This window comes from Gekko japonicus, unplaced genomic scaffold (genome assembly GCF_001447785.1).
Source record: "Gekko japonicus isolate JY-2015 unplaced genomic scaffold, Gekko_japonicus_V1.1 scaffold2751, whole genome shotgun sequence".
NCBI classification, from domain to species: Eukaryota; Metazoa; Chordata; class Lepidosauria; order Squamata; family Gekkonidae; genus Gekko; species Gekko japonicus.
In genome coordinates, this window is record NW_015172628.1 from 142047 (window position 1) to 154651 (window position 12605).

The window sequence follows — 12605 nt, forward strand, 5'->3', positions numbered from 1 at the left end:
TTAGACGAGACTAGTAAAAAAGCAGAGCAAACAGCTGAAAATCTGAAAGAAGTGGATGCCAACACCAAAAAGCTTAAAAACAATTGCAGGAGATGGAAAAGAAGAGAAACTCTGATGAAGCCCAGCTATTACAGCTACAAATGGAAAAGGCAAGCTTTATTCTGAGATTTCAGGGAGTTCCTAAAACTAAAGGGGAGAATCTTAAGCAGATCATGATTGATGCTTTGGGGCCGGTTGCAGATTTAAAAGCAGTTCTTCAAATCGAGATGGATGTGATCTATAGGTCATATTCAGAATACATAAAGAAAAAAAATGTGCCCGGTGAGATGGTGGTTAGATTCTCCCGAAGACAAGTGAGGGACCAGATTTTAAAGGCAACAAATGGAACTACCCTTAAAATTGATGGTGACGAGATAAGAGTTTTGAAAGACATTCCCTTCGAAATAAGAAAAAAAAGGAAAAAAATACAGAGACTTGGCTTTGTTTTTACAAAAGAATAACATCCCTTACAAATGGATCCTGCCTGAAGGCCATACACTTCAAATTTAAAAAGGGAAAAAATTGACTCTGTCATGAAAGCACATGAATTCTTGCAGCAACAACTTGGACCAACAGGAGAAGACGATGAGGACAAGGGAAGTGATGATGAAACACCTACTGAAGAAGGCTTGGATTTGGAACGTGGAGCGGCTGCCCCCAAGCAAGGATATCGATTAAGGGAAAGAAGAGGCAAAAAATGAGATGCTAATTTTCTCTGAAGCTTGTTTTCTGTGTTTTTTTTAAAATATATATACTCATTCTTTTGTATTGTACTTTACTAAGTCAGAATATCTGGACTTGAAGCATATAAGCAACTTTAATGATCACCTTAAATGTAACAAATTACTCTCTTTGACTTAAAGCTATATTGTAACCATTATATGACCACCACCTCTTGGGTTTTTAGTGGTTCTCTTTACTTTCTCCCGTAGTTTATAGTTTCCCCCTCCTTATTTCTTTGTGGTTTTGGAAAATAAAAAAATGTTTCCCTCTGGCAAAATGTCCATAAAAATTCTGGATGAACGGATTAGGAACATTGTTTATGATGAGCTGGTTGGTATATATATGAATGTTGTTGCCTGTAAAGTTGGATAAACATCTAAGAAGTTTTAACTGAAAATACCAAGATGATATTTCATTTGGTTACTATTTTGAGACAGAAGTGGCCCTCCATTCCTCAATATTCTTAGATCCCTCAAAAAACTTATTTAAAACAATTATTTTTGGAGGTTCCAACCCACCTCCCAAACCTGTTCGAGTTCAGGTAGCATTTTAACTGCCCTAAAACAGTGTGTAAAAGTGTGGGAGTGTCCACCACTCACCTCAGCAGGTGAGAAAGGGAACCTAGCAACAAGGGAGCAGTGAGTGGACAAATGTGGAGAGGTAACCCAGAGCCAGCGTGATGAGGGGAGAGAAGCAGGTAGGGGGAGTCATGTTGAAAGCAATACTTGAAGGGGACAAACCTGAGCCAGTGATGGGAAGAAGAGCTGGCAACTACTGGTAGTGAGGACAGGGACAATTCTTCAAGGGTTCCCTGACCTTTTTATTGCACTTTTCAGTATATTGGGACTTTTCAGTTTAGAAAAGAGCTGACTAAGGGGCGACATGATAGAGATTTATAAAATTATGCATGGAGTGTATTTCCCAGAATACTAGAATTTGAGGGCATGGAGTGTATTTCCCAAAATACTAGAACTTGAGGGCATCTGATGAAGCTGATGGGCAGTAAGTTCAGGACAGACAAAAGGAAATTCTACTTTCCACAGAGAGTGATTAAAATGTGGAATTCACTGCCAGAGGATATAGTGATGGCCCCATAGGAATAAACATCTTAAAAAGGGGATTAGGTTCATGGAGGATAGATCTATCAAAGGCTACTAGCCATGGTGACTGAGGCACTAAACCTATGAATCCCAGAGCCAGGAGGCAACATCATGGGGAGTTCTCAGCCTCTGTGCCCTGTTTTCCCCTCCAGAGGAACTGGTTGGCCACTGTGTGAGACAAGATGCTAGATTAGATGGACCATTGGTCTGATCCAGCAGGATTCTTCTTACTATATAATATAATGCCTGTACATCAGGCAGGATAGTTGTTTTAATCACTAATACTATTAAAAATCATTAAGACATGCTTCTGTACTTTGCTAAAGTACACATTCAAGTTAATTAAACAACACTAAAATGAAGTGCATTGTATAGTTATTTCATAACTTTCAGCAGTTGGAGCTATTCTTCTACTTAACTTAATTCAAGTTAATTAAACAACACTAAAATAGCAGTTGGAGCTATTCTTCTACTTAACTTTGAATTAGGAATGCTATATAAAAGGCAGAGTAACTCTAGTGAAGGCCCCTATAAGCAAAGAAAATAAGTGGGCCTTAGATGCTTAGCCCCCAATTCTCTGTGCTTGAGCCAAACTTCATTGGGAATCATCCTGAAGTCATGTCCTTGGGTAGAATATTGCTGGTTGGCAAGGCCTGTAAACAGATACTTCAGATTGTTATAGACCTCTTTGTAGGAACTAATTAAATATTTAAGAATAGAGGCATTTTGCCTTCAGATTATCTAAAAATTAATTGTACGTATTATTAACCAAAATAAAGCCTTCACTTTCAGTGGGTTTCTACATTAAAGAAGTTGTACCTGGAGGAAAATGAAGTGGTAAAATAAAATATTCACCTATATTCCTTCTGTTCACATTAGAATATCCCTGTATGTTTTGTAACAATAGTATATGTTTATGCCAGGTTTTCCATTATGACCTATTGTGTTAGTCATATCAGAACTCTGAGATGACACTTCATAAGCATCCCACAGCTTTTGCTGCATAAAGGTTTATGTTAAGTGCTTTGTTCGTCAAAGTACTTTTATGTATTTATATTTTTAATTACACAGTTGTCATAGCTGCTGCTGATAGTGAGGATGTTCAGTAAATTAGGTGTCTGCTCCTTGTTGATATAGAAATTTCTGTGAAAAGGGCCAACACGCTTATTATCAGGCTTCATCGTAGGTCTCTCAAGAAAAATATTACCTCTCTCATTGTTTGGTATTTTTGATACCAGGCAACTGTAATATATACCTTGTTGGCTTAATGACAAACATTGTATAAGAATGTAAATACCTTTGGATAACATTTTGATAAATATTCAAGATATTTAATTGTAATTTCTTATGATAGTTGATCATTGATTCCAGAATAATTTTATCATATTGAAAAAAATATATTTTTTAAAGTTTATGCATACGACTGTTTTTTTCTACAAAAATATCTATGTTTAGATTAATCTATCAGTGATGTGGGATTTTTCAAAAAATTAAAGTCTATGTTCATAGGTTGGAGCAAGAGGGTCCTTGGATCTGCTCATGGTCACTGTGCATTCCCATATATTAGTGTCAGCGTAGCATTTGTTGCTGCACTATATTCTTCCTGGCCATGCCACAGAAGATGCTTTTGCCTCTAAATATAAGAGAAATGCTACTTCAATATGTAGGCATAAATTTTGGAGAGAATCCTATACTCAAGCATGGTGTCTATCTAGATTGACCTGGAAATTGCTAATTTATAAAGTGCTGGAGATGGAGAAATGTCAATAACATGTTCATATTCTTCTTACATAATTGGAGTAGATGGGATATTAATAAAGCTATTTCAAGCCACAGAAATGAAGTCCATCAAAAAGAATATGCCAACAAGTATGAAAAACAAAATAATGGCCCACAGACTGGAAACAATATGTTGTGGAAGGTTGGAAACACTCAATCTGCATTCCAATTTCAACAAAAGTAGATATCAAAGGCAGTGGCAACTATCAGACCATCACATTAATTTCTCATGCAAGTAAAGTGATGCTCAGATTCTTACAACAAAGACTGTTATGTTATTCGTAATGTGAAATGTCAGATGTTTAAGCTGGATTCAGAAAAGGAAGAGGCATTAGAGATAGTATTGCAAATTTACGTTGGTTACTGGATCATATGAGAGAATTTCAGAAGAAAATCAGCTTGTGTTTCATAGATTACAGCAAGGCTTTTGACTGTGTGGATCATGAAAATTTATGGCTGGTTTTAAAAGAAACAGGTGTGCCCCAGCTTCTGATTATTTTGTTGCACAACTTGCACTCTGGACACAAAATACTTCCCAGTTGGCAATACAGGGATGTATTCTATCTCCCTATCTCTTTAATCTATATGCAGAATTTATCATAAGGAAATTTGGATTGAATTTAGATGAAAGTAGAGTGAAAGTTGTTGGAGAGAACTTAAAAAATTTGAGATATGTAGATGACACCACATTACTGACAGAAAATAGTGACGTCCTGAAACAACTACTGATGAATGTTAAAGCAGAAAGTGCCAGAGCAGTATTACAGCTGAACATCAAGAAGACAAAGTAATGGCTACCAAGGAATTACACAAGTTTAAGGCTGACAATGAAGAAATTGTAATTGTTCACAATTTTCTATTCCTTGGCTCCATCATCACCCAAAAAGTAGACTGCAACCAAGAAATTAGAAGGAGATTGAGGATGGGAAAGGGCAGCCCTGAAGGAGCTAGGAAAGATTCTTAAGTGTAAGGATGTGGTGCTAGTGACCAAGATCAAGATAATTCATACCATAGTATTCCCCATACTGTAGTGTGGTCGTGAAAGTTGGACAACGAAGCAAGCTAACAGGAAGAAAGTGGATTCATTTGGAATGTGTTGTTGGAGGGGAGTCTTACAGATACCATGGACCACTAAAAAGACAAGCGGGTTCTAGATCAAATCAAGCCTGGACTCTCCCTAGAAGCTAAAATGATGAAACTGAGGCAATCATACTTTGGTTACATTACAAGAACCATAGAGTTTTGTCCAAGAAGTAGAGCATCACCCCTGAAGTCACCGACATGATGACATCTCTTCAGGAAGCACAATGTCTGTTTGGGGGTGGGGTTTCCCTGCCAGCCAGCTGGCTGGCAGCGGGCTGGAGCCTGCAAAATCAAGGGATCCCCAGCTCTCACCTAGCATGTAACAATGCAGAGGTTTTTGTCTAGATCTTAGATTTCAGTATCTTTTCTACATCGTAACTATGTTAAAATTAATATACTTGGATTACAAGAAGTACTCTGAACAGATTTTACATGGTTATTCATCATTGTCCTCCCACCTTTCCTCTTGGCTCAAGGAGGTTTATTATTTTATTACCGTTTACTTGGCCCCAAAACAAAATATAAGCATTATTAAAAAAAAAAATAATCTTACACTTGTCAAAGTTTCATGTGAATCGTCATGGGATAACATTTGTATGTATGAAGAATACAAAGGTGGTAGAGCCATTAGTGTTGGAATGGGTTCAAATTGCAGCTCAGCTAGAAAGCTTATGTGATGATCTTGGGCCAGAGAGTCAGTGTAACCTACTTCAGAAGGTTGTTGTGAGGATAAAATGAAGGAGAGTGGAACCATGTACGCCATCTAGAGTTGCTTAAAGATAAAATGTAATAGCTTAGGTATAGAGTTGGTAAATGTGCAAAAAAGTTTATCATCACCTTTGTTTCATTTTATTTGCTTGTTTTTAAAGGGAGACATTATATTCAGCATTATATTCAGGAAGGCACTCCTGAACTGAGTAATTCTGTTTAAGTAATTGGTTTAAATAATTGAAACTGGTTATTAAAAAAGGGCATCAGTTCTGTTTAATTTTTCATTATTCACGAGTTTCAGATGTCTCCCGAGAAGTTAAAGTAAATTCCAAACTTGACTTTGTAGCAAGAGATTACAAGGTTGACTGACCTGGAACTTTTGTCTGGAAGATTTGTTTGGGGAAAAACCTTTCAGAAAAATGGATGTGATGTTTCTCAGTTCATTTCCTACTTGAAAATAATACTGAAGAGAGCTAGGTTGCCAATAAGCTTGAAGAAAAATGTCCTGTTCCTTTAACAGAAGCTTAATGCAGGGAAATGGGCAACTGAAGCTTTTCAGGGTGTGGAGGTAGATAACATCACCTGATATCTTTTTTTAAAAATCCCATAAAGGCAGTATTAAATGGACAGGATATTTTTTCTCCAGGCAGCTTGTGATACTATATTTTTATAGTATGGCAACAGATGGAGTTGTATAAATATCTCTGCACTGCCCTGAACTGGATAGCCCAGGCTTTTTTCGATCTCATCAGATCTCAGAAGCTAAGCAGGGGCAATCTTACTTAATTCTTGGATGGGAGACCACCAAGGAAGTATAGGATTCCTACGGAAAGGCAGGCAATGGCTCTTGCCTAGGGACTCGCCATAAGTTGGCTGCCCATACTGCACAGCAGTAATGGAGCTTCTGCATGGCAGGTTTTCCCACATTTTCCCTGTCCCCATCTTCTGGCAGCAACCCTTCTCACCTCCCTGGACCACCAATACTCTGATGGTCTTTTGCCTTGAAAACTCTACAGGGTCACCATAAGTCAGTTGTGATGATGGGATTTTCTACCACCACCAACTTGTCTATATGAGAGGATTTGATATTAGAGATATCTAATAGGATGAAACACTTCTTTCCCGCCATCTATTATTTAGGCTGTGCAGATGTTTGTGATAGCAATTGAAGTCCCTGCATAGAATGCATGATTGCTTCACAGTTTGCTGTGTGTCCCCCAATAAGAAATACCCTGAAACTTTTAAGCAGCTCTAGGAATATCCAAATCAAAATATACCTTACAGTCCTAGAAAAATGTTTATGTATATTGTGTACATGTATATATTGTCCTGCCAAAATTGTGTGGGTTGTCATGTTGATGCTTTGATGTGATTCATTTGCAGAAAGACGTGCCATCTCAAAACCACACCCTCCAGTTGTAGGCCATGTGAGTCACCACAACATTCAGCTAAACTGGGACTTTGAAGGACAAAGAAACGGACCTCAGGAGCAATGGACAAAATTTTCCATTGAAGAAGAGGATCCCAAGTTACATACATATGGATTAATTTACACGTAGGTGCAGTTCTAGTGCTGTCTTTCCCAACAATTGATAACAAAGCTGAGTGTACAGAAGTAATTGACGTAAACCATCTAGATCAGTGATTCTGAACCCAGCCTTTAGCTGTGGCTGCAGGTACAAATGGAATATATGTAGGTGTTTCTTCAAGTTGTAGACACTTCATCTTTATCCTTACACCTCAGTGAAACTAATATTGTTTGTTTACTTGAAAGGGGAAAATGTCTTACAGTCCTGGAAATGAATCAACAATGAATAAATTTTCTCCCAGTTAAGGAGCCTGTTGTACTAGGATCCAGGGTACAGACGGTGTAGATCTTTTATTGGTGCTCCTGGTCCTCTTGCTCCTGCTGCTGTCCATCTCCCTATCCATTTTACTTTATCTTCTATTTTGTTGCTATATCATTTCACTTCTAGAAAACTTTCCTAATTGTGGAACAAGTATAGGCTGGTTCACAGTATCATTGATTGAAACTTCTGGACACCAATGTTAATTATTTGGTTATTATCAGTTGATAGCTGTTCCAACCATTTGGGGGAGACAGTGTATACATTTTAAAATAAATTAATAAATTGGCAGCATGACCTGTCAGTGACCTACTGACTCATCATGTATTTCCTAGTCATCAAAAATATTCTGTCTAGACTATGACACTAGGTGGCAGAATTAGACTGTTTGAATACCATCTCTACACTGTTAACAGTATTTAAAATTTAAGGTATATTTAATGCTCTAGGAAACAATCTGCTTACAGTGTCAGGTACTTTACAAGAATTTTTGCTTTTTAGATGAAGCAAGTAACGACATGCTATATTTTTTTAAAAAAATATTTTTATTTAAAAAGTTTAAAATTCAAACATGTGCTGGAGGAAAAAGAAATAAAGGACATAGCATCTCCAAACATGCTGCAATTTTGACAGATGTTTTTGTTTGTGATTGAAACACTAGGCAAAGACGTTAAAAGGTTAACTTTTTAACCCTTGACAGGGCAGTACTGTTCCAAATTGTGTTAGAAGTGTATGACACTTGTACAGCTCTGTTTATTTTTGAAGATGTCCTCTCCTTTTGCCTTTTTGAGTTTTAAGCATGCATAACTTAGGTACACAGCAAGTGTGAAATGTGTTCTGCACTTATTTTGTGGTAGTTGTATGGAACATGGGATTTTTATGTGCAGTCAGAAAATAAATTATGTTCAGTGAAGAAATGAAGCCATATGTTGACACAACTGAGCAAAACGTCTTTATTGTTCCATTATAGATCTGCATAAATTCACAATCACAAGTGTTAGTTACCGTATAGACTCAACCTTTGATACTAGTAGTGTTTTGTATTTTTGAAATGTAAATGTAAAGGCACCATATAAGTCCATATAAAAGAAAAATTAGTTTGGAAAAAAATAATATTCTTTTATAGGGGCTATGCTCGGCAGCATGTTGTGGAAGGTCTTGAACCTAGAACAACATACAGATTTCGACTTAAAGTGACAAGTCCTGCAGGGGATTCTGCTTACAGTCCTCCAGTTTGTGTAACTACAACAAGTAAGTTCATAATTTATTGCTAAATGTTAAGCATTCTCAATATAAAAAGATTTATGTAACATTAAATTAGCTAGCTATTGAATGGAATGGAAAGTAATGTATATAAAGTAAATTTATTATGCTGCAGTACTTCAATTAAGTTATTTATGCAGCTTCTTCTCCAAACTGTATTTTAAACTTTATATTTGCATTTCTTCCCTGTCTGTAAAGAAAATTCTTAACTTGAAATTTGTGCACGCTATTTGGGTGTCATTTTCATGTCGCTCAAACCTTGCTCGCCAAAAATACAAAATAGGACAAGGTCTCATCAGCCACTTGTTCCATTGCTCTGATATACATAAAAAGAACATTTATTGTCTAATGCAACCCACAATTGACTCTGTAGGCACCACCCTCCCCTTCACAGATCAGCACAGGTAACAAAGCTCCAGCAAATGCCAGACAAGCTGAGGAGCCAGATACCACACAGCCTAAGTTAACTACAGATTGTCCAGTACTGTGTTGAGTCCTAAGAATGACTGGAGTTTGCTCAGCTCCATTGATGTGGGATGATAGGAGGAAAGTCAGAGTACTGTATCAGAATGCATGAATACGCTCTGAGTGTATTTAGATGCATCCCAAGACCTCCTATGCAAAATGGTTTTTCCTGTTCCCATCGACAAAAGAGCACCTTCATGTCTTTGCATAGAGAACTCTGCTTCCCTTTTGAAGTACATGGTGAAGGCATTGTTGGAGGCAGGAATCCATGTGGCTTATTAGAGTGCCTGTTCCTACTGTGAATTATTTGCCTAGCTGAAATGCAGCAGTTTGAAACACACTATTTGTGTTTGTGTAGCTGTTGTGATTGGGAAGAAGGGTTGTATAGTGCCCTCCCAAGGAACCCATCACAATCATAAAGTGTGATCTGTTGGTCTGAAGCAGTAGAGGTCATCAGATAGTAAAATCTCAAAACAGTACGTTTTCGGGAATCCAAAGCCACAGTTTTTTAAATTAAAAACACAGTAAGGTACCTGGCCCCCACACAAGTTATAAATGTGGCACAGTGGACCAGATTCAAAGGGTATACCCAGGTATGCTGAAAAATAACAATTCCCCCTTTACTGTAATGCAGGACCACCCCCACTCCCAAACCAGGAAAATGAAGACTGCTCAAGCACTTCACATTTATTTATTTATTTATATTTATACCCCGCACCTCCCCACCGTAGCAGGCTCAGAGCTAGGAATCCCAATAGGGCAAAATGCAGATTCAGGCTTGGACTCTGTATCTTTGCTCTGTGGGGAAATGGCTCTCACAAAGCACTCATTTCTGCCTGGCAGAGAAGTGAGGAAGTTATTCAGCCTTCCCAGGACTTCAGTACAACCAGGTTGCTTTTCATTCACTCCTTATTTCTTTCTCTCTGGTTCATTGTCAAACCAATTTAGGGGATCACTTCTGCTGCTTTGCCCATTAAAGGCTTAGTTTCATGCCTGCATCTCCCTCTCAGCTGAGGACATGAGGGACGTAGAGGTTACCTGTTCCAATTTTAGTATATGTGCTGCTGAATATAAGAGGATAACCTATGAAGATTGTTTATGTCCATGTGGGGATGGGAGTATTGAGTCGTTAGTGCATGTTTTCTTTGATTGTAAAATCTATAAACACATGTGGAAAGTGTATATTAATCCCACAATTTCTAGCCTGGCCAGGGAAGATAGGATTATCTTTTAATAATGTTAGCAGATAGGAACAAGGACATTACTTTTAAAGTTGCTAAATATGGCTGGTTGGCCATTAAGATGAGGAACATATGGCTAAGTCAAGATAAACTGATATAATTAGCATATAAATTTTATGAATATTATATTGAGGTTAACATCTGGGTATATATTGGAACTGGACTTCTATTATAGTTTATATATAGTGTGTGTAAATGAAAATGGTCCAGCTTAGAATTCTTAGTTTAGGTTGAAGGTTTACCGTAGTTCCTGTTTGGCTAGATTAATAATTACAGGTTTTGTAGGAGAAATTTTACTAAGTAATTTTAACAGTTGGTAAATGCCTTTTAAATATTGTCTAGAAGTTATTTGGTTTAATGCCCTATTGATGTTGGTTGTTGTTTGACATCTCTTAGCTCTGGATGTATACTGAGTCTGTGATGGCCTTTGGCTAATAAATGACTACTGACTTGAAAGGTTACCTGCTGCCCCTCCCCTTCCTACTCCTGGTACACACTGACTAAATTTCATGTGGGTCACAGAGATCACACTGATTGCTTTAAAAAGGAAAAGAAGCTTAATAAGAAAATAAAAAGCAGGGGTAAATGTGAATAAAAAGCAAATCCTCTTACACATCCATACCGATGGCAGCAAGAGATAGACTACTTAATTCTTGAAGGTGCAAGCATTTTTGACTTTGACATTTACAGGTGCAAGCATTTAGAAATCATCTGTTTGGTTTCAGAGTCTAGGGGTCATCTTCTGGTGATTTCAGGACCAAGTGCTCATAGTTGTTCTGTTGAGGGACTTCCTCCTTTGAGATGTGATAAAATGACCAAGGGAGCTTCTTCACTGTGCTCAAGAGTTTCTATTATCTGCTGTAGCTCTTCCACTACCTTTCTGTAGGAAGTGTCTGCTCTGCTTTTGTGACTATGGCTGCCCATTATTCTCCCCTCCCCTTTTAAAATTTTGAATATAAAATATTGACATCTACAGCAAATAACTTTCCATTAACAAAATGTAAAGCCTGCATTTCTATGGCACTGACTGGCTCTGAGGTGACCCCTCCCAATTTATGTCTCCACTTTCCTCCTGCTAGTCAGCAAATAGGCCCTTGTAGTCTGTCAGGGGCTGGATGCCTCCCCTGACTGAAGCTGGCACTGGACAGGCGACCTGAGCACAGGGAGAGGCCCTACTCACCATGCTCAGGAGATCCTGGAGCCGGATAAGGTTGGGTTGCAGGGAGGGAACCATGGCCCAACTGCCACAGTTGGAAAGAGCTGGAGGATGCAGGAGAAGGTAGCTGCAGTGAGCGAGACCTGGGCAAGATGTCTGTGCATCTGCCAAAGATGTCATCAGTGGGCATCGTCCATTGGAAGGCCTCAAAATACCCGAGCTGGCAGAGTAAGTGCCTGTTGGAACAGGAGAGGCCGGTGGTGAGCAAGATGAGGCAACTTTGGAAGCCCCCTAGCAGTGAGAAAATGGGATAGATGAGCAAGAGCTGGATGCTTAGAAGTGCTCTGTAAAGGGTGGGACTCAAACAAGGACCGTGCCACTCCAACCCTTACAACCTGCGATATAGAGCTAGCTGCTGAAGCTTGCATGAAATAGTGCCTGCTGGACTGCAGTTTTTCTCTTGAGCTGGGATTACCTGATGGAGTTCCACCACATAACCCAAGAAGCTAATCATAAAGTACCAGCCCTGTAAAGCCTGAATTTGCAAGCTGCCTTCTCAGGTTTTACTCAAAATAGTTCTTGCATGAATTAATATGCTCTTTAATAATAATACTTAAAATAGTTTCAGAGGGTAGCTGTGTTGGTCTGTAGTAGATGAGCTAGATACGAGTCTGGTAGTACCTTAGAGACCAGACCAACAAGATTTTCAGAGTATGAGCTTCTGAGAGTGAAAGCTCCCTTTCTCAGATACAGGTAGGAACAGGCCTGTAGCTATAGTGGGGCTTCCCGGGGCCCTCCCCCCAACTTCCTCCCAAGGCCCCATGACTTTTTGGGAAGCGGGGGGAGGCTTGGAGGGCAGACGCGTGGCCCTGCTTCTCCCCCAAAGCATTCGTGGCTTGGAGTGCAGGTGTGTGCACAGCCTTCCCCATTTCTTCCTCAGAGCATTTAAAGGGACCCTTTAAATGCTTTGGGGGAGAAGCATGGGCTGCATGCCTGAACTCCAAGCAGTGAATTTCAGTGCCCCCTGACTTTTTAAAAGCCCTCCCCCCCTATTTAAAAAATCCTGGCTATGGACCTGGGTAGGAATGGAGATCCATGAGTCTGTATATCTAGTCTGAAGGAAGTAGAAGTATGGCAGAAGAAGGAGTCAAAATGCAGATGTATGTGGCAAAATGTAATCAGCTTGATTACAGCAGGG

General features: G+C 38.9%; 1 protein-coding gene across 1 annotated transcript in view; it reads left to right on the plus strand.

Moving 5' to 3' along the window:
- Positions 1-12605, plus strand: part of FANK1 (fibronectin type III and ankyrin repeat domains 1) — a 40711-nt gene that overhangs the window by 192 nt on the left and 27914 nt on the right. The window contains exons 2-3 of the mRNA XM_015421686.1: positions 6819-6990; positions 8409-8533. Of these exons, the coding sequence (XP_015277172.1) occupies positions 6819-6990; positions 8409-8533 (297 nt within the window). The remainder of the gene's footprint in view (positions 1-6818; positions 6991-8408; positions 8534-12605) is intronic.